General features: G+C 44.0%; 1 protein-coding gene across 1 annotated transcript in view; it reads right to left on the bottom strand.

The window, feature by feature from the left end:
* LOC111956098 (protein NDRG1) overlaps positions 1-11,589 on the bottom strand; it is a 26,002-nt gene extending 14,413 nt beyond the window's left edge. The window contains exons 1-3 of the mRNA XM_023976531.3: positions 11,409-11,589; positions 1,865-1,940; positions 816-851 (exon numbers count right to left, since the gene is read on the bottom strand). Of these exons, the coding sequence (XP_023832299.1) occupies positions 816-851; positions 1,865-1,921 (93 nt within the window). The 5' untranslated portion in view covers positions 1,922-1,940; positions 11,409-11,589. The remainder of the gene's footprint in view (positions 1-815; positions 852-1,864; positions 1,941-11,408) is intronic.
* Between the last annotated feature and the right edge of the window lie 8,082 nt (positions 11,590-19,671).

Raw genomic sequence — 19,671 nt, forward strand, 5'->3', positions numbered from 1 at the left:
TTCAGGCGTTTGGAAATTACTCCCAAATATGAACCAGACTTGGAGGTCTACACTTTTTTTTCTGAGGTCTTGGCTGATTTTTTTTGATTTCCCATGATGTCAAGCAAAGAGGCACTGAGTTTGAAGGTAGGCCTTGAAATACATCCACAGGTACACCTCCAATTGACTCAAATGATGTCAATTAGCCTATCAGAAGCTTCTAAAGCCACAATTTTCTGGAATTTCCAAGCTGTTTAAAGGCACAGTCAACTTAGTGTATGTAAACTTCTGACCCACTGGACTTGCGATACATTGCTTGACATCATGGGAAATCAAAAAAGTTAAATAATCTGTCTGTAAACAATTGTTGGAAAAATTACTTGTATCATGCACAAAGTAGATGTCCTAACCGACTTGCCAAAACTATAGTTTGTTAACAAGACATTTGTGGAGTGGTTGAAAAATTAGTTTTAATGACACCAACTTAAGTGTATGTAAACTTCCGACTTCAACTGTATGTCAAGTCAACAGATAGTCACACAAACTAATATTACAGCAGGCCATACTTTTTCCACTTCAGATTACACAAAGGGTGTGGTCATCTCTTAGTATCAAAGAGCCCCAAATGTGGGKAAATCTTCCACCACAAAAGGCTAAGGGGCACCAAGGGCTGAAAGATGATATATAAATCATTGCCCACCAGATGGGGCTAAATAATACTGAAATATCATAACCTAATCCACGTGGAAACTCATCTGAGAGTAGGCGCTACACTGAAACAAGTGGATCATGTGTGAATTTTTATGGATATCTAAGTGTGGACCATAGGGACATACCTTTATCACAAGTTGTGCTACAGCCTCTCTCAACCCCTAGAAATGACAGAAACAGAACGGTTATATAAGGTTGAAGGGATACTTCAGGATTTGGTGAATCTTTATCTACTTCCCAAGTCAGATCAACTTGTGAATAKCATTTTTATGTCTCTGTGTGCAGTTTGAAGGAAGTTCCTAACTAGCGTTAGCACAATTGCTAACTAGGGTTAGCACAATGACTGGAAGTCTATGGTAACTGCTAGCATGCGAGTAGATACCATAGACTACCAGTCATTGTGCTAGTTAGCATTGCCTTGCAAAACTACCTCTAACTTCCTTCATACTGCAAAAATCCCAAAGTATCCCTTTAAATRAAGCAATTAAGATATGATAACAAAGCCAATAATTGTCCTTTGGGCTGAATTATGTTTTAAATATAAAGAAAGTGAKAAATTAATTTATGTATCCATAAGGACCAGTTTCATTGTACTGTGTACATATTTRAGACAATTCCTGACATGCTAAACAGACATAATTCATCTATGGAGTTCAGCTGTCATATAACAACAAAGTGTGAGCTACATGGTACTACTGGGCAAGGTATAGAAAGAGTGACAGGTAGAGCCTCTAGGATTAGTGCAGATGTCCCCTTCTGCAGCTGCTCTGTGGCTGCATCCTGTATGTAGTATCCTGGACTGTAGTGTACTGTACAGTGTAAAGTGCTGTGGTGTTAGCGCCAACCACAGCCCGTGTCAGGTAGGGAGGGGCTTTGGGATGCCAGTTCAGTGGGGGAAAAGGCCAGGGGGCAGTGGGTTGTTGTTGACATGTTATAAAAAATCWAATATTTGCACTTGTCTTTTCCTACTAGCACTGACTTTGCTGATAAATACTTTGTTGAGGAAATGTATACTTGATATGATGCGTTCTTGTCTCACATAGCTATCTTAAGATGAATGCACGAYCTGTAAGTCGCTCTGGATAACAGCATCTGCTAATGACTAAAATGTACATTTTTCACAGACAAGTAAACCGCAGGCTATACATTCAAAGCAAATCATGTGTCTACTTACTGGCAATTCCCTGTCAACGAGCAGGGGAGCTTTTGACGCAACCTGGATATCATCCATGTCTTTCAATTGAGGAAACCTGGAGGGAGAGAGGGATGGGGGGAGAGAGAAAGAGAAAGAGAGAAAGAGGAGAGGGAGAAAGAGAGACTTATTTAGACCCATGCGGACTGGTTCAGCCAGTGGTGGAGCGTTCCTTCATGTTTGGAACCTTTCAATGAAAGGAATTTTCATATTACACACATGCCTTTCTGATCCTGAGARGTTTTTTGAGATCATGTTATTAGGATAATAACTTACCACTGGGAAAAACACTGATACAATCTCGTTAAACAGGTTCCAATGTGGATTTTATATGTACAGATGTAGGATCTTAATTTGAGCCAGTTTGATACAGCAGGAAAATAGTCATGCAGCAACAGGAAATGTGAATTATTATGTGGATTATAATGAAGAGACATTTTTTTGTAGGGGTTGATACAATTTTTTGTTACGGCAAATCAAGTCTGACATTTTTAAGTGGAACCTACAAACTTTAGAAGCGCTTTTAAACCTTGAATACACAACATGTTTGCTGAGAAAATTCTCAGCTAAAAAGTGTGATAAAATTAAGATCCTACATCTGTACACACCCCAACCAACCAAAAGGGAGAAAAGGCCTTWTCATTTCCATGACAACAGACTGTACAATTAGAATAAATTCTTATTTAAAAGGACGGCCTACACCGTCCAAATTTGGACGATTCTGGGACACCCAATCACAGCCGGTTGTGATACAGCCTGTAGCAACCAATACAAGTTAATAACAAGTTTATTACCGTTTTTTTTTACAAGTTTATTACACGTTATTACTAAAAAAGGCGTTACAAAGCCAAAGTCGCCTTTCACCGCGCTACATTTCCTATACTTACATRTAACTGTATAGCAGTACACCAGGCCCTATAGCTACAACTACAGTTTCCAATGCATTCTAAACCAAAATGAACTCAAATGAACTCTTGTGAGAGTCGCTCCGGCTGCTTGCTATTTCGACAGAGGCGAGGGAGAAACGAAATCAAGCTGCTGTCTGCAGTTCATGCTGTTGTGGATCGTGATGCCATTTTGGTAGGAGTGGGAGCTCTGCTGTGCATGCTAATCAAATCAGATGGTAAACAGACGGGGGCTTTGTGTCCGGCAGGCCAAGGCAGGACAGGCAGGCAGGCCGAGGCAGGACAGGCCAGGAGTCAGGCTCTTCCTCTGTGGTGTGGTGGGCTAACTGGGCTTGGCCAGCTCACAGGAAGCTACTGACAAGTCACAGCTTCCATAGCTCCCTTCACACACATTCTCTGTGACTAATCCTCTCTCATACCCTCTCAGTAAATCTCTCCCTCTTCCTGCCTCACTCTTTCTTGCTGTCGCTCTCTCCCCCTCTGTCTCTTCGGCTCTCAGCTATAACAATATATTTTGCATCTGATCTACCTACAGGTTTCAGATGAGCCTCTACAGGTTTCAGATGCGCCTCTACAGGTTTCAGATGCGCCTCTACAGGTTTCAGATGCGCCTCTACAGGAAGTGATTCATTTTCGGGCATCTGGCCAGCTTTTCAACAAAACAGCTTCCTGACTCTAGGGCTTTGTCCCAAATAACACCCTATTCCCTATGCACTGCTGGTCAAAAGTAGTGTAGTACATAGGTAGTAATTTGGGATGCACTTCAGCCAGGCCTCACAATAGTGCAGAGAGGAAGAGGAGTATAAAAAAATATATATTTTTTTTTAAACTGGGAAATATTTATTCTGTGGTTTTTAGGAAAAACCTTCTACTGCAAATCAGATGCGCCTCTACAGGGTAATCTTTACCTTGTAGAGTGCGCTAAACATTATTGGTAGTCTTAAACAAATTTACTTTGAAACAAAAGTATGCACCTCACACAAATGGTCATGGGCAAAACAAGAAGACACCTGTACCATGTCAGATATAAAGTTGAAATGCAGACTCAAAATGTAATACATCCCAATATTACACTTTATATACATCAGAGGAGACTGAAATATAACAAAACTGTGACATACTGTGTGTCCATTTTTTTAAACGCAATAATCTTTATTAATTATGAAATTATGAAAAATATTAATAACATTCCACTCATGAGGCTAAAAGGGGCACTTTTGGTCACTGACTGCATGAAAGGGCTACAGGAAGTGATTCATTTTCGGGCATCTGGCCAGCTTTTCAACAAAACAGCTTCCTGACTCTAGGGCTTTGTCCTAAATAACACCCTATTCCCTATGTAGTMCTGGTCAAAAGTAGTGTACTACATAGGTAGTCATTTGGGATGCACTTCAGCCAGGCCTCACAATAGTGCAGAGAGGAAAAGGAGTATAAAAAAATATATATATATATTTTTTTAAACTGGGAAATATTTCTTCTGTGGTTTTTAGGAAAAACATGGACGCCTTCTACTGCAAATCCTTTGTTGGAGAAACTGTCCGCCAGCTCCCACTGACATTCCAACATTCAATTCAACTGAAAGCATGTGAGAGAAGTTACGTAACCATTAGAAAATAAAGTCATTTGTATTTACAGCAACACGGTTAATCCTACTTAACATAGGCAAGTAACATTAAACCCAAACCAGTTTCCAGACCTYTAAATAGGCTAAGTGCTGAGCAAGTAGTTTGAGGCCACTAGGCAAACCTATATTTACAAGATAAGATTCCCTTCTGACACCCCTAAACTAATCTTTTACCTGGCAGTATCAAACACCTCTCAGGACATCAGTAATGTCTCATTGAGATCCACATGGGGCACCTCACAAGTACAGAATTCTCTCCCAATTCAATTAAAATGGCTTTATTGGCTTGGGAAACCAAAATCCCTCTCGCTTTCACTGCCCCCCTCTCTCTCCGTCTTTCACTGCCCCCCTCTCTCTCTCCGTCTTTCACTCCCCCCCTCTCTCTCCGTCTTTCACTGCCCCCCTCTCTCTCCGTCTTTCTCTGCCCCTCTCTCTCTCCGTCTTTCTCTGCCCCTCTCTCTCTCTCTCAATTTAATTCAATTCAAAGGGCTTTATTGGCATGGGAAACACGTTTACATTGCCAAAGTAATTGAAACAGATAATAAACAAAAGTGAAATAAACAATATAAAATTAACAGTAAACATTACACTCACAAAAGTTCCAAAGAAATAAGAGACATTTCAAATGTCGTATTATGGCTATATACAGTGTTGTAACGATGTGCAAATAGTTAAAGTACAAAACGGAAAATAAATAAACATAAATATGGGTTGTATTTACAATGTTGTTTGTTCTTCACTGGTTGCCCTTTTCTTGTGGCAACACAGGTCACAAATATTTCTGCTGTGATGGCACACTGTGGTATTTCACCCAGTAGATATGAGAGTTTATCAACAGTTGATTTGTTTTCGAATTCTTTGTGGATCTGTGTAATCTGAGGAAAATATGTGTCCCTAATATGGTCATACATTTGGCAGGAGGTTAGGAAGTGCAGCTCAATTTCTACCTCATTGTGTGGGCAGTGTGCACATTGTCTTCTCTCCATTTAGGGCCAAATGGCATTCTAGTTTGGAAAGAATTAACAAAAAAACTGAGCAATGTGTCAAGTAATTATCTTTTTGTTTTCTCGTGATTTGGTTGGGTCTAATGGTGTTGCTGTCTTGGGGCTCTGTGGTTTGTTTGTGAACAGAGCTCCAGGACCAGCTTGCTTAGTGGACTCTTATCCAGGCCATCTCTCTGTAGGTAATGGCTTTGTTATGGAAGGTTTGGGAATCACTTCCTTTTAGCTGGTTGGAGAATTGAACCACACTTTTCTGGATTTTGATAATTAGCGGGCATCTGCCCAATTCTGCTCTGCATGTCACGTTCCTGACCTGTTTTCTCTTGTTTTGTATGTGTTTATTGGTCAGGGCGTGAGCGGGGTGGGCATTTCTATGTGTTGTGTTTCTATGTTGGGTTAAAGGGTTGCCTGGTATGGCTCTCAATTAGAGGCAGGTGTTTGGCATTTCCTCTGATTGAGAGTCATATTAAGGTAGGTTGTTCTCAATGTTTGTTTGTGGGTGATTGTCTCCTGTGTCTTCCGTGTCTGTATGTTATTTCGTACCACACGGGACTGTTTCGGTTTGTATGTAGTCTGTTCCTGTTCGTGCGTTCTGCGTGTAGTTATGTAAGTTCCATGTTCAGGTCTGTCTACGTCGTGTTTGTTATTTTTGTAATTTCCAAGTGTTTTCGTATTTCGTCTTCGTGTTTCAATAAATATCATTTATGTCTAATTACCTCGCTGCGTATTGGTCCACCGATCCTTCTCTCCTCTCCTCGTCCGAGGAAGAGGAGGAAGACGACAGCCGTAACAGAATCACCCACCTAACTAGGACCAAGCGGCGGGGGAGAGCTCAACAGAGCAACCAGGACTCATGGACATGGGAGGAGATCCTGGACGGCAAAGGACCCTGGGCTCAGCCAGGGGAATATCGCCGTCCCAAGGCGGAGCTGGAGGCAAGCGAAGGCAGAGAGGCGCTGGTATGAGGAGGCAGCGCGGCGACGCGGTTGGGAGCCCGAGAGTCAGACCCAAAAATTTCTTGGGGGGGGAACACGAGGAGTGTGGCAAAGCCGGGTAGATCATCGACCAACTCCCCGTGCTTACCGTGGAAGTGAGAGGGCGTCGTACTGGTCAGACACCGTGTTATGCTGTAAAAGCGCACGGTGTCCCCAGTACGCGTGCTTAGCCCAGTGCGGGCTATTCCACCCTGCCGCCACTGGAGGGCTAGGTTGGGCATCGAGCCGGATGTCATGAAGCCGGCCCACGTATCTGGCCTCCAGTACGTCTCCTCGGGCCGGCGTACATGGCACCAGCCTTACAGGGTGGTGTCCCGGTTCCCTGCATAGCCCAGTGCGGGTTATTCCACTCTCGCCGCACTGGCAGGGCTACGGGGCCATTCAACCTGTAAGGTTGGGAGGCTTGGTGCTCAAGAGCACGTGTCACTCCTTCACGGTCCATTGGTATACCCGGGTGCCACCTCCAAGTACCAGTCCCCGGTGGCAGCCCCCGCACCCAGGCTGTCTCTCCGGGTTCTCTCTCCAGCTGCTTCCACCTGTCCAGCGCTGTCAGAGCTTTCCTCCTCTCCAGCTTAGCCAGTGCCTATACCACGCACCAGGCTGTCTCTCCGTCTCCTCCCTACAGGTGTGCCCGTCTGCCCCAGCGGCGCCTGAACTGCCCGTCTCTGCCCAAGCGGCGCCTGAACTGCCCGTCTGCCCAGCGGCGCCTGAACTGCCGTCCTGCCCAGCGGCGCTGAACTGCCCGTCTGCCCAGCGGCGCCTGAAACTGCCGTCTGCCAGCGGCGCCTGAACTGCCGTCTGCCAGCGGCGCCTGAACTGCCGTCTGCAGCGGCGCCTGAACTGTCCGTCTGCCCCAACGGCGCCTGAACTGCCGTCTGTCATGAGCCTGCAAAGCCCGCCCGTCTGTCATGAGCCTGCAAAGCCGCCCGTCTGCCATGAGCCTGCAAAGCCGCCCGTCTGCCAAGCCCATCTGAGCCATCCGTCTACCACCAATACAGGACCAAGCGGCATGTAAGCGGAACAGAGCCCACACACAGGATCATTGGACATGGGAGGAGATCTGGAGGAAGCCGGGCTGCACACCGGGAGAATATCGCCTTCCCGGAAGCTGGAGGCAGCAAGCGAAGGAGGCGATATGAGGAGGCAGCACGGTCAACGGCTGGAAGCCGTGAGTAACCAAAAATTTCTTGGGGGCGGCCTTAAGGGAGTTGGCGAAGGTCAGGTAGGAAACCTGCGCCTACTCCCTGTACTTACCGTGGAGAGCGAGAGTCGGGCAGACACCGTGTTATCGCAAGTAGAGCGCACGGTGTCTCCTGTACGCGTGCGATAGCTCGGTTCGGTAACATTCCAGCTCCACGTATCGGCCGGGCTAGACTGAGCGTTGAGCTATGTCATGAAGCCCGGCCAACGCATCTGGTCACCAGTGCGTCTCCTCGGCGGCTGTACATGCACAACAGCCTTAGACGCAGTGGTGTTCCCGGTTCGCCTACATAGGCCGGTGGGGTTATTCCACCTCCCCGCACTGGTCAGGCGGACGGGGAGCATACAACAGGTAAGGTTGGGCAGGCTCGGGCTCAAGGGAGCCAGTACGCTGCACGGTCCGGTATTTCCGGCGCCTTCCCCGCCCTACCCAGTACACATGCGTCCTCCACGCATAGCCCTATGGTGCGTGCTCAGCCTTTACCCACAGTGCCTAAACACTGCAAACAAGCTGCCTGTGTTATCCAGAGTCCTGTGAGTCCTGTTGCTGCTTTCCTCGCACTACCCTGAGATGCGTGTCCACAGTCCGGAGCTGCCGTCCCTCAGTCCGGAGCTGCCGTCCTCAGTCCTGGAGCTGCCGTCCCTCAGTCCGGAGGCTGCCGTCCCTCAGTCCCGGAGTCCGTCCCTCAGTCCGGAGCTGCCCCTTATCCTGGTGCTCTCCCTTATCCGTGGTGCCTCCTTATCCTGGTGTCTCCTTATCCTGGTGCTGCCCCTTACCTGGTACTGCCTCTTAGTCCCGGAGCTGCCCCTTAGTCCGGAGCTGCCCCTTAATTCAGTGGGGTATGTGGGAGGGCGGTCATTTGGAGGAAGCTAAGGAGGCGGTTAGTGCTTGTGGTGGGGTGGGGACACGACCCAGTGCCGGAGCCGCACCGTGGAAGGAAGCCCCACCAGACCCTCCCTAGAACTGTGTTGCTGGTGCGCCCGGAGTTCGCACCTTAAGGGGGGGTTATGTCACGCCCTGGCCTTAGTTCTTGTTTTCTTTATTATTTTAGTTAGGTCAGGGTTGTGACTTGGGGAATGTTTGTGTTTTTACGGTTTTGGTGTTATATGGTAAAGGGGGGTGTTGGGTGTAGTGTAATGGGTTTGTTGTTGAGTGTAATGTGTCTAGTACTGTCTATGGTCCTGAACGTTTGTAGCCTTATGTGCACTACTTTATTAGCTTCACGGTTCGTTGTTGTTTGTTTTGTTAGTTTTGTAAGAAGTCGTTTTGTTTTCGGTTTCTCTTCTTCTTAATAAAGAAGATGGCTTATTTTCCTACTGCTGCGTTTTGGTCCGTCAATCCTCCACACGATCGTGACACTGCATGCATTATTTTGTGTTGTACAAGGAGGACATTTTTGCAGAATTCTGCATGCAGAGTCTCAATTTGCTGTTTGTCCCATTTTGTGAATTATTGGTTGGTGAGCAGACCCCAGACCTCACAACCATAAGGGTCAATGGGTTCTATAACTGATTCAAGCAATTAGCCAGATCCTAATTGGTATGTCAAATTTCATGTTAATTTTGATTGCGTAGAAGGCCCTCAGATTGTTTACAGCTTTGAGGAAGTTACCTGTTGCACTGATGTTTAGGCCGAGGTATGTATAGTTTTGTTAGTTACTCTCCAACTGTGTGGGAATATGACAATGACAGTATTGCCACAGATACAGCTGTGTGGTGGTCAGCTACGTATCAGATCCTAAGCTTCCTGAGTTCCTTTCACTCTTCTACAATTTGTGCGTAGACATGGACAACAGACAATTCACTAAAATAATCTTGGCCTGCAGAAATGAGACTGCCTTATGCAATCATCCAAAACAGGAAATATTGGAAGGATAAAGCGTCTGCGTTACAAATATTCAACACTTTCTGACTGAGAAGGCCTTACATGTTGAGATCGACTGCTTAAAACCAGATAATGTAAGTTATATGTTACAAAACACCAAATCTCCTCTACTTTGTTCACAAAACCCATTTGTGGCTTACTGATTGGAATTMGGAAGCAAAGTCTCCCTTTTAGATAGCTAGAATTAAGGCCTCTGCCTTTCCCTTCATATGGGTTAAATCCAGAAACCAATCCAGCTACATCTACACAAACAATGATTACTTCCCTAATCTTTCGTCGCCCATTTAATCTGTCAAATCCCCTCATTCTGAAATATTAGCAGCAGGGCAGGCTGCTGCTAGCTAAATTAAGCTCTTACAGACATACATTTTGAAATGGTAAAAGATATCAAAATGTATGTGCGTGGCTCATACTCGGGGGATGATACACATCCGAGTTATTTTTGTCTCTATGCACACTAACAGGACCCTCCCTACACACTTACCCACACTGACACTCCAACACACACTCACTCCATCATTTGCTCTCACACACACACACACACACTCACTCACACTCACACTCACACACACAATATGCACATACATTTACACCCACTCACATACAATCATCATATATGCTGCTGCTACTTTGTTAATCATATATCCTGTTGCCTAGTCATCTTACCTCTATACATATCTACCTCTATCGATCCAGTATCCCTGCACATGTAAATATGGTGTTGTAACTGACCCTGTATATAGTATGCTTGCTTACTTAATCATATTCTTCTTATTTTTATATCTTCTGTGTTTTGTTTCTATTTTTAGTATTATATTGTTATTGATTACTGCAAAGGCATTTCACTGTACTTGAGCATGTGACATTAAAACATGATATAGTTGGTCTGTGGGTACCACAAAAACATACACTAATAAGGCAGAAGGTTGAACCAATTCAAATGAGAGGGGATCTCTTGCGATGCTACAGAAAATGAAGGATGGGTATTTCACTACTAGATGTTCACTGCATAGGCCATCTTACTTTGGACTTAGCTACATTCATTAGTGATAGCTGCCAAGCATACTTGTGAAAACAAAAATCATGTATCATAATTGAAAAAATATCCTCTCAATCCTGAAAGACCCTGTCCTTGTTATATCTCTTAAAAAACACATGAATAAGAAACTGGAAAATGTATCTTGAAATAGTCAGAACACTGACATTACTTCCTAATGAAAGAGACAAATATTGTCACATTGTCATGCCATCTTAATGTCACACTTCTGCATCTTCTGCCCATGCTGTCACATCCACAATTGCTTGCTTGACTGTAGGCAACCACCCCTGGGTATTTTGACTACACATTCTAATAAAAACACAAACGCAAGCTTGTGCATCCACTATTACACAAACAAAAGCAGAAGGTATACGGTTGTTTAGTTATGAGGTAGAGGCGTCCACAGAATCCGGTCACGCAGCCACTCCATTGTTGAAAATGTAAACAAACAATCTTCCTGTGTGGCTTAGCGGTGCTCGTGGCACGTGCACAGCAGCATGTAATATGTTTAGACGCAATAGCAGCTACACTGGCACGAGCATCTGGACAGTTTTAAAATGACCTATATATTTAGGACCTGCATTTAATGTGGAATGCGTTGTAATATCCTGAGATCTACCAATTTAAAAAAAAAAATACATTTCGACTTTCAAATAMCTGACTGAGTGGAAGTTATAACATCAAAATAAATACTATAAAAGGAATACAAAATGTGAAAAATATCGATATCACTGTAGTCAATGAAAGTACGATTTTATACAAACCAGAAACCAAAATAAAATGCAGACTTACAAAGTGTAAAGATGTCTAGAAATTACAACGTCATAATAATTATGATAACCATACTCATCGTTCTATTGTATGCAAAATAACTTACCTGTAAAGCTTGATTGTCCACTGGTGATCACCCACAACAAGTCCTTAAACACTCTTTAAATGCTTTGCAAATCGCCTCAGTACTATTTCTTCACTATAACAAAGATTTGGTTATTTACTACGTGCAATTGAAGCGCGGATGTATCGGACGTTTATAAAGACCTCAGACCAGCCTCTTTTCCCTTCTCCACTTGCTATTGGGCAATATCACTGCATTTGGTAAAACAGCTACACTGTTTACAGCGGTTGCACGACAAAATGGGATGACACAGAGACTGCTGATTAAAGTGTGTCAATAGCACAGTTGTAGTGGAGTATTAGTACATTCACTTCTCACCTCTTAACTACATGTATATCTCCGGACATTTGTGCATTTATGTAGTGCAGTTATTGCATTTACTCATTTTGCAACGCGTTTAGAATCAGAGAGGGATCACTTTGATGTGAGTTTTTTTTCGGGGAAGTTTGTTAATTTGTCAACAGTCCATGTTTTGTGGTTAGATGATAATTGCTGGGATATTACTTGGGTACACTTTCACTAAACAGTGGTTGGGTGTGTACTGGAATCTTGGCAACCCTGTCGTATTTATATGAGACCATGCCAAACTAATTAATCTGCTTTGAGTTTTAAGGGGAAAGGGAGTCTGGGATTTATTTCTCACTCCCTCGGTATGACTTTGTCAACCGGCAAAGTGCAACTTTTAAGCTTTGGAAGAGGAGGAGGAGCAGGAGAATGCCTGCAACCTTGGGTTTGTATTCTCCAGAGAGTAGCTCTGGTCCAGGTCAATGATGCACGTTCCTTCACTAAGGATCACACACTCACGCCCTGGACCAGAGCTACCCAGAGATAAGTCTGTATGAAGGGAAGCCATACCCCTTCCCTCAGCATTTCCGGATGGGATATTGGGGATCCTGTGCAGATAGTGTTTTCTATCTCTGTGTTGTTCAATCAATACTAGAACCAATACTAACTCCAGTTTGACCTCTGGTCAAAAGTAGTCCACTACATAGGGAATAGGGTGCTGATTGGGACGCAAGCATGATCTAGGGAGAGGTGCGCTTGTACTTTTGTACTCTACTTGACTGATTTACACTGTATGTGGTCAATAACATTTGTAGCTTCTTTGTCCTGATAGATCCTGTGTATACGATCATCCACACTTATTTGACAAATAACACAAATGTGGTTTCATCCATAAACTGTTGAATTGGAATGACTGTGTCTGTGTGTAAAGTCTCTGGGGCAATACAATGCCTTCACTGTGGTTTTGTAAATGTGAGGCCCTCAATAGGAACACGTGGAATACAATGGACGCGTTGGATAGAAAATATAACCATTATGCTAATCACTAAGTCACGAAGTACTAGACCAATAAACTGAATAAGAGCCAATGACGATAGATTCCTAACAACATTGTAGTTCCCTCGGCCACATTCAAGTCATACTACACAGAAAACATTCTTGCACTTCAGCAAGTCAAGTTTCACTGCATGAAGTTATGATTAGCAGCGTTTTACATACTTACAAAGAGACAGGGCCATATTGAAAAGAGAAGTCTGCAGCATAAATGATGTACTACAAATATAACTTCAGTGTTGAATGATGCTGATTCTCAATAGATTTCAGTTTTGAGCTAATAGAAGTTTTAGGACTCTGTATTTGGGTCAAAGTGTCTCAACACTTGATAAGAATGGTGGACCTTTACCTGGCTGATTACAGTGTTTGTGAGAGCATTCAGAAGACCTGTGTGTGTGTGTGTGTGTGTGTGTGTGTGTGTGTGTGTGTGTGTGTGTGTGTGTGTGTGTGTGTGTGTGTGTGTGTGTGTGTGTGTGTGTGTGTTGCATGTATGCATATGCAGCTGAAAGAGGGCCATGGACATGCCCTCGAAACCCACATACACTATCTGGTGTGTGACATGTACCAACAGTTACATGTCAGTGTGATATGTTAACCAGAGTCTGGGATAGTAGGACTTAGGTGATGTGGGGTGGTGTATATAACTTTCTGAACGGTCATTTATTTGATGTATTTATTAATTATTTTATTCATCATCATCATATTGTAGCGTATGGCGGGAAGGGAAAACCTGATCGCTGCGTGAAAGGCAAACACCCTAGGTTCATAGAGTATCAGTCTGTTTGAACTGTGAACACACTGGGTTCATTTATTCCTCTACTGCCTTGATCTTCACTGCAAATGCCCTACATGTCCTCTTTGTCCCACCTCACCTCACCTCTCTCTGTAATGAGATTAAATATCTATTGGATATGTAAGAGTGAACCTTTCTCCCCTCACCCCAGGTTCCTGGGAGATAAGGAAACAGGTTAAACTTTCTCCCCTCACCCCGGGTTCCTGGGAGATAAGGAAACAGGTTAACCTTTCTCCCCTCACCCCAGGCTCCTGGGAGATAAGGAAACAGGTTAACCTTTCTCCCCTCACCCCAGGTTCCTGGGAGATAAGGAAACAGGTTAACCTTTCTCCCCTCACCTCAAGCTCCTGGGAGATAGGGAAACAGGTCTGAGTAGAGAGAACATGTAGGTCTTTAGTCTGTAGTACACTCTTAGAAAAAAAGGTGCTATCTAGAACCTAAAAGCGTTGATTCGCTGTCCCCATAGGAGAACCCTTTAAATAACCCTTTTTTGTTCCAGGTAGAACCCTTTTGGTTCCAGGTAGAACCATGTTGAATTCTATGTAGAACCCTTTCCACACAGTTCTCCTATGGGGACAGTCGAGGAACCCTTTTGGAACCCGTTTTTCTAAGAGTGTACTCTTACGAGGAAGGAAGGATATTAATTCATAGACTTTTAGCAGACGTTTTTTATTCTTAAAGCATAAGCCTGTCGCAATGTCATCAGGATATCAGTTTAGCCTGGATCAAACCAGCCATCAGCATTAAGAGGTAGAGTGATGCAACTGGGGTGTTACAAGGATGAGGGCTTGTGACTCAGACACTTGTGACATGACAGTTACAATAGATTGCATCGTAAAAGCTGGCAAGGCCAATGGTGATAAGATAACTAATTTAGTGAAACTCTTTCCATTGATGGTACTTAGCATTTCCACAAGAACACAGAGACATCCAACATAAACAACCAGAGAAAGTGATTTTAGGGATGATGACACAGCAGTCTCTATTATTGTGCCATAGAAAACACATTTCCCCTTCACCCTATGACCTTATAAATGATGAATAGTGCCTCATAGACAGTTCACTGTGCAGTATGATGTTCAACTGTAATCTCTACAGACGGATCAGCAGTTGTTGAGATTAAAAATGTGATGTGAGTATGTATGCATTCCAAATGGAACCATATTCCCTATGTAGTGCACTACTCTTCACCAGGGTCCATAGGGAATAGGGTGCCTGTAGTGCACTATGTAGGGAATAGGGTGCCAGTAGTGTACTATGTAGGGAATAGGGTGCCAGTAGTGTACTCCCCCACCTTTGGAAGATCTGTCTTGCCGAAAAAGGTTATAACCAGAAAGGTTAACATCAGTATTCAAAACACTCTTCCTTAACCACGTCTCAGTAATGACCAACACATCTGGATTGCAGCTGTGAACCCACACTTTCAATTGATCCATTTTAGGTAATAAGCTTCTAGTTTTAACGTGCAGAAAACCCAGGCTTTTACTAGAGCAGAAATCAGTGAAATAGATATCAGAGCACAAGTGAGAATTGGGGCAACCAAGAGTAGATGGGCCAGGGTGTACATGCACATTTCCAGATATTATCAACAGTAATACAATCAAGGCACGGCAGAGGACAGGGAGAGGTCTGCAGTGCTGATTTATGACATTTGAATGTGCATTAGATGGCAACAATATCATATTATACAGCAATTTCATCAGGTAACAAAAGCCAGCAAGAGGTGGTTAGAATAGGATGGGAGGCCAAAAGTCTGTGTAACCAATAGAAAGTCAGAGTCCCGAGTGTGGGAACAAACATAGTCTGTCCCACGGTTGGGTAAACAAGAAAGTTCATAGTCAACAAAACATGCAGGAGGCATGAGGCAAATAGCAAAATGCACAATAAAAAAAAAAAAAGTATATATATTTCAAATATATATAACAACTTGGGGCTAGCCATTGTAAGTTCAGAGTCACTCGGCCCAACAGTGCCTGTGTGCCGGAGGCGAGCGAAAGCTCGGGAGAGAGGGGGGCGTGTGGTGGGGGTAGCTGTACCAGACAGGGAGACAACCAGGGCAGATGGTGAACAGATCGCCAGGTGGAATTTGAGCAGCAGTGCAGCAGGCAACAGGAGTAGTTGTCATACCCACTTGGAAGAAGTATTGAGTATTGTCACCTCTTGTGTATCCTCTTTAACAGTTTGTTAACATGCAGAGGTCTGAGTAATTACATTTGAGATGAGATTTTCAGTTATCAATGAGACCTATTGTGAGATTCCGGTTTTGTGCCCAAGCACTGGTGTGTCAGCATCCCAAAGGGCAACCTATTATTCCTTATATAGTGCACTAAATGGGCCCTTGTCAAAAGTAGTGCACTAAATAGGCAATAGAGTGCTATTTGGGACACATTATCACATTTCTAGATCAAAAATGCCAGTCTGGTGACATTCTGCAGCAAGTAGGACTGATGACTCAGTATGGTCAAAACAGTCCACCAACAAAGCCCCTGTCGTTACCCTTTCACCCAACAGAATCAGATCAATATGTTGGTATGAAACAGAGAGTTAGAACACATGGTCAAAAAGGAAGTAAACTAAAATCGAATAATATCCAGGATTTTATGGCTGGTTTCCCAGACTCTAGAATTAGGCTAGATTAAGCATGATTCTGTGGGGGGGGGGCGACACGCCCCGACCTACATAGAATAATGCTAATTTAGAATCTCCACTGAAATATAATATTTTTTTTCAGTGTCCGGAAACTGTCCGTAAGGGGTTTCCAACCAATATATCGGGTCACCAATATTATTGGACGATATTGGCCTTTTACAAATACATCGTATCACCAGATAGTTATAGATATTGATAATAGTATGAAATAGACACATTTATTCATTTTTTCCCCAACTTTATTATTACTGTTAGGAGGCTTAAACATGAGTTACCACAGGATAGCGGGAAGTCGCTATCTCAGCAAAACTTCTCACAGACCTAGCCTGGTTCCAAATCGGCATGTGCTTCAGGGAGAGAACAGAGCTGAAGTGAATCCTGAAAAACACTGAGAACTGAGTGGCAGGTAAAGATTTGTGGTTAGGAGGGTTTATATTACGCCAACTGAAATTGGCACTTTTCCAGTATTATGAAAAGATAATGTGTCAATATAGATACAGAGCATGCTGGACTGTGCTAGTCTAGGGATGGGCTGGCAGAGCAAACTGGACTGTGCTAGTCTAGGCTGGGCTGGCAAAGCTATACTGGACTGTGCTAGTCTAGGATGGGCTGGGCAGAGCTATACGGACTGTGCTAGTCAGGATGGCGAGCTATGCTATGCTGGCTGGACTGTGCTAGTCTAGGATGGGCAAGCTATGCTATGCTGTGCTGACTGTGCTAGTCCAGGATGGGCAGAACCCTTTATACTGGACGCGCTGGACTGTCTAGTCTAGGATGGGCAGAGCTATACTGGACTGCGCTGGACTGTGCTTAGTCGGGATGGCGGAGCTATGCTATGCTGTGCTGGACTGTGCTAGTCTAGGATGGGCAGAGCTATGCTATGCTGTGCTAGACTGTGCTAGTCTAGGATGGGCGGAGCTATGCTATGCTGTGCTAGACTGCTAGTCTAGGATGGGCAGAGCTATGCTGTGCTGGACTGTGCTAGTCTAGGATGGGCGGAGCTATGCTATGCTGTGATGGACTGTGCTAGTTTAGGCTGGGCCGAGCCATACTGGACTGTGCTAGTCTAGGATGGGCTGGGCAGAGCTATAGTATGCTGTGCTGGACTGCTAGTCTATGATGGGCTGGACAGAGCTATGCTGGACTGTGCTGGGCTAGGATGGGCAGAGCTATGCTGTGTTTAGGGCCCTCCCCGTCCTGTTTCAATTAAAGGGACAGGACCCATGTGACTCACAGAGGTTACACTAAGATAATAGGCCCCGCTGAGCCATGGGGTGGGATTCTGTTTTCTTCTCATCGCTCAAACTGGAAAATGACTATTGATCTGGGAAAAAAACTTGATATATAAACACTGGCTACAGCTGGGCAGAGTGCTCCTTGGTGGTCAGCGGGAACGAGCGGGACTGGCCGAAATACCCGTCCCCCTGAAGACAGAGGGACACTGAGGGGGACAGATGGAGGGGATTGGGGGGGACAAAACAGGGACAGGGAGAGAGGGGATACAAGAGGACTGAACACAAGCCCCTCCTAAAAAATATATAATAACAACAACAACAAAAAAGAAAGGGGGCCTGTAAAGAATGAGAGGGTCATGCCATCTAAACTGGAGACGGGGGGTCGAGAGTACAGTAGGATGTTTTGGTAAACTGAAGCTGTAACCTGAGAGTCAAAGGTCAAATTAGGTGAATTTATTTAACTAGGCAAGTCAGTTAAGAACAAATTATTATTTACAATGACAGCCTACCGTGGCCAAACCCTCCCCTAACCCAGACGATGCTGAGCCAATTGTGCACCGCCCTATGGGACTCCCGATCACGGCCGGTTGTGATACAGCCCTGGATCGAACCAGGGTCTGTAGCGACGCCTACTAGCACTGACATGCAGTGCCTTAGACGGCTGTGCCACTCGGGAGCCATAAATGTGAATTAGATAACGACTCATTAATAGCCGTCAATTCTGATACTGAGCAATATAACATTACATTACACAAAACAATGGTAGCCTATTTTAATCTGGGCGATTCACTACTGCAGCCCTCGAGGACAAGAGAGTATATTGGTTTTCACTACAGTCCTTAAATCCTTGAAAATAACTATGTTTTTTTCCATCTTTGATACACTCTATGTTATTCAGTAGATATGGATACAGACAGCCCTAACTAGTTTGTGATGGTGTTAATGATTATAGTTTGGGGAGGAGTCGGTGGACACTTGGGTATTTGGCCTAGATATCAGAAGAGACCTGTTTGTGATTTTATTAACCTATCCTAACCTTAGTCATGCGATGCTTTGAGGTGTTTTTCACTCCTCTGCACACACACACGTATACAAAACAAGGTGACATTTATCACTGTGTTATAAACAAGTTGTAAATGTGAATAATACTGATATAAGCCAATGGCTTCTCATCTCAAAATGTGACCATGTGACTTCCTATAGACCTACAGACACAACATGATGTTACCTAGTTCATGTTGTTGAAAGCAATTTTTGTCAAAGCCCAAACAAAAAGCCAATTCAAGTCAACAGAATTGTAATTATGCTACAGACAATGTCTCCTCATCTTTCAGCACTGAATATATTACTACGTCTCTAAGCAGCATTGGGCATTGACAAGTGTGAGCAACACGTAGGCCTACATTCGGTTTATGAAAACATACAGTATAGGTAGCCTAAGCAGAAGACAGAGTGCAGTAATTATAAGATTGTGATCATCACTGTTGTACTCTCTTCACCGCTTTTACGATGTTTCCTTTTATGGCACGTGCAAATGCGCACGGCAGTGGGACAAGTTATAATCGATCTTGGAACAGATACGTGACATCATTGTAACTCGCTGTCTTATTACACTGGGCAGCAACTGCGAGTGATTCAGAATGAGGCGTTGTTCCGACGTGAAAGACGTGCGCAACGTGACTGCCTTCTGTGTAATACTATTATTGGGCGGGGCGCAAAGAAAGCGCGTGTTTGGTGTTTATTATCCTCCTGCGTGTGCAAGCATATGGCGCAACTCGAGGCAGTCGAATAGTACTTGCCCAGGTAATGGGTTTGGTTAATGTGTAATGTGTTGTATCAAATGTAACTCCTACATTCATAATAAATGGATAAAAGGCCACCATTGAGATCATACCCTTAGCAGCCAATTGATCATACTATACGGACATCTTTCACAGGAACAGGAAGTTGAGAACTATTGTGTTATCACATCATGATAAAATGTTCATGCTTTCAAGAGTTTAATTATAATATTATTGAGTTCAATTAATCAATCACATTTATTTTATTAGGCCCTTTTTACAGAAAATACCTTTGGTTAATTGATTGATCACAATAATAATATCATAATTGTATAGGCTACCCAGTATGGTAATAAACCTAATCCAGAGCCATCCAGTGTCATCCTATTCCAGTGTCATTCCAAGCAGCAGTATTGTTCCATAGCCTACTTCGGTAGCCTATGTATTGC

The sequence above is a fragment of the Salvelinus sp. IW2-2015 genome, linkage group LG31 (assembly GCF_002910315.2).
Source record: "Salvelinus sp. IW2-2015 linkage group LG31, ASM291031v2, whole genome shotgun sequence".
Taxonomy (NCBI): domain Eukaryota; kingdom Metazoa; phylum Chordata; class Actinopteri; order Salmoniformes; family Salmonidae; genus Salvelinus; species Salvelinus sp. IW2-2015.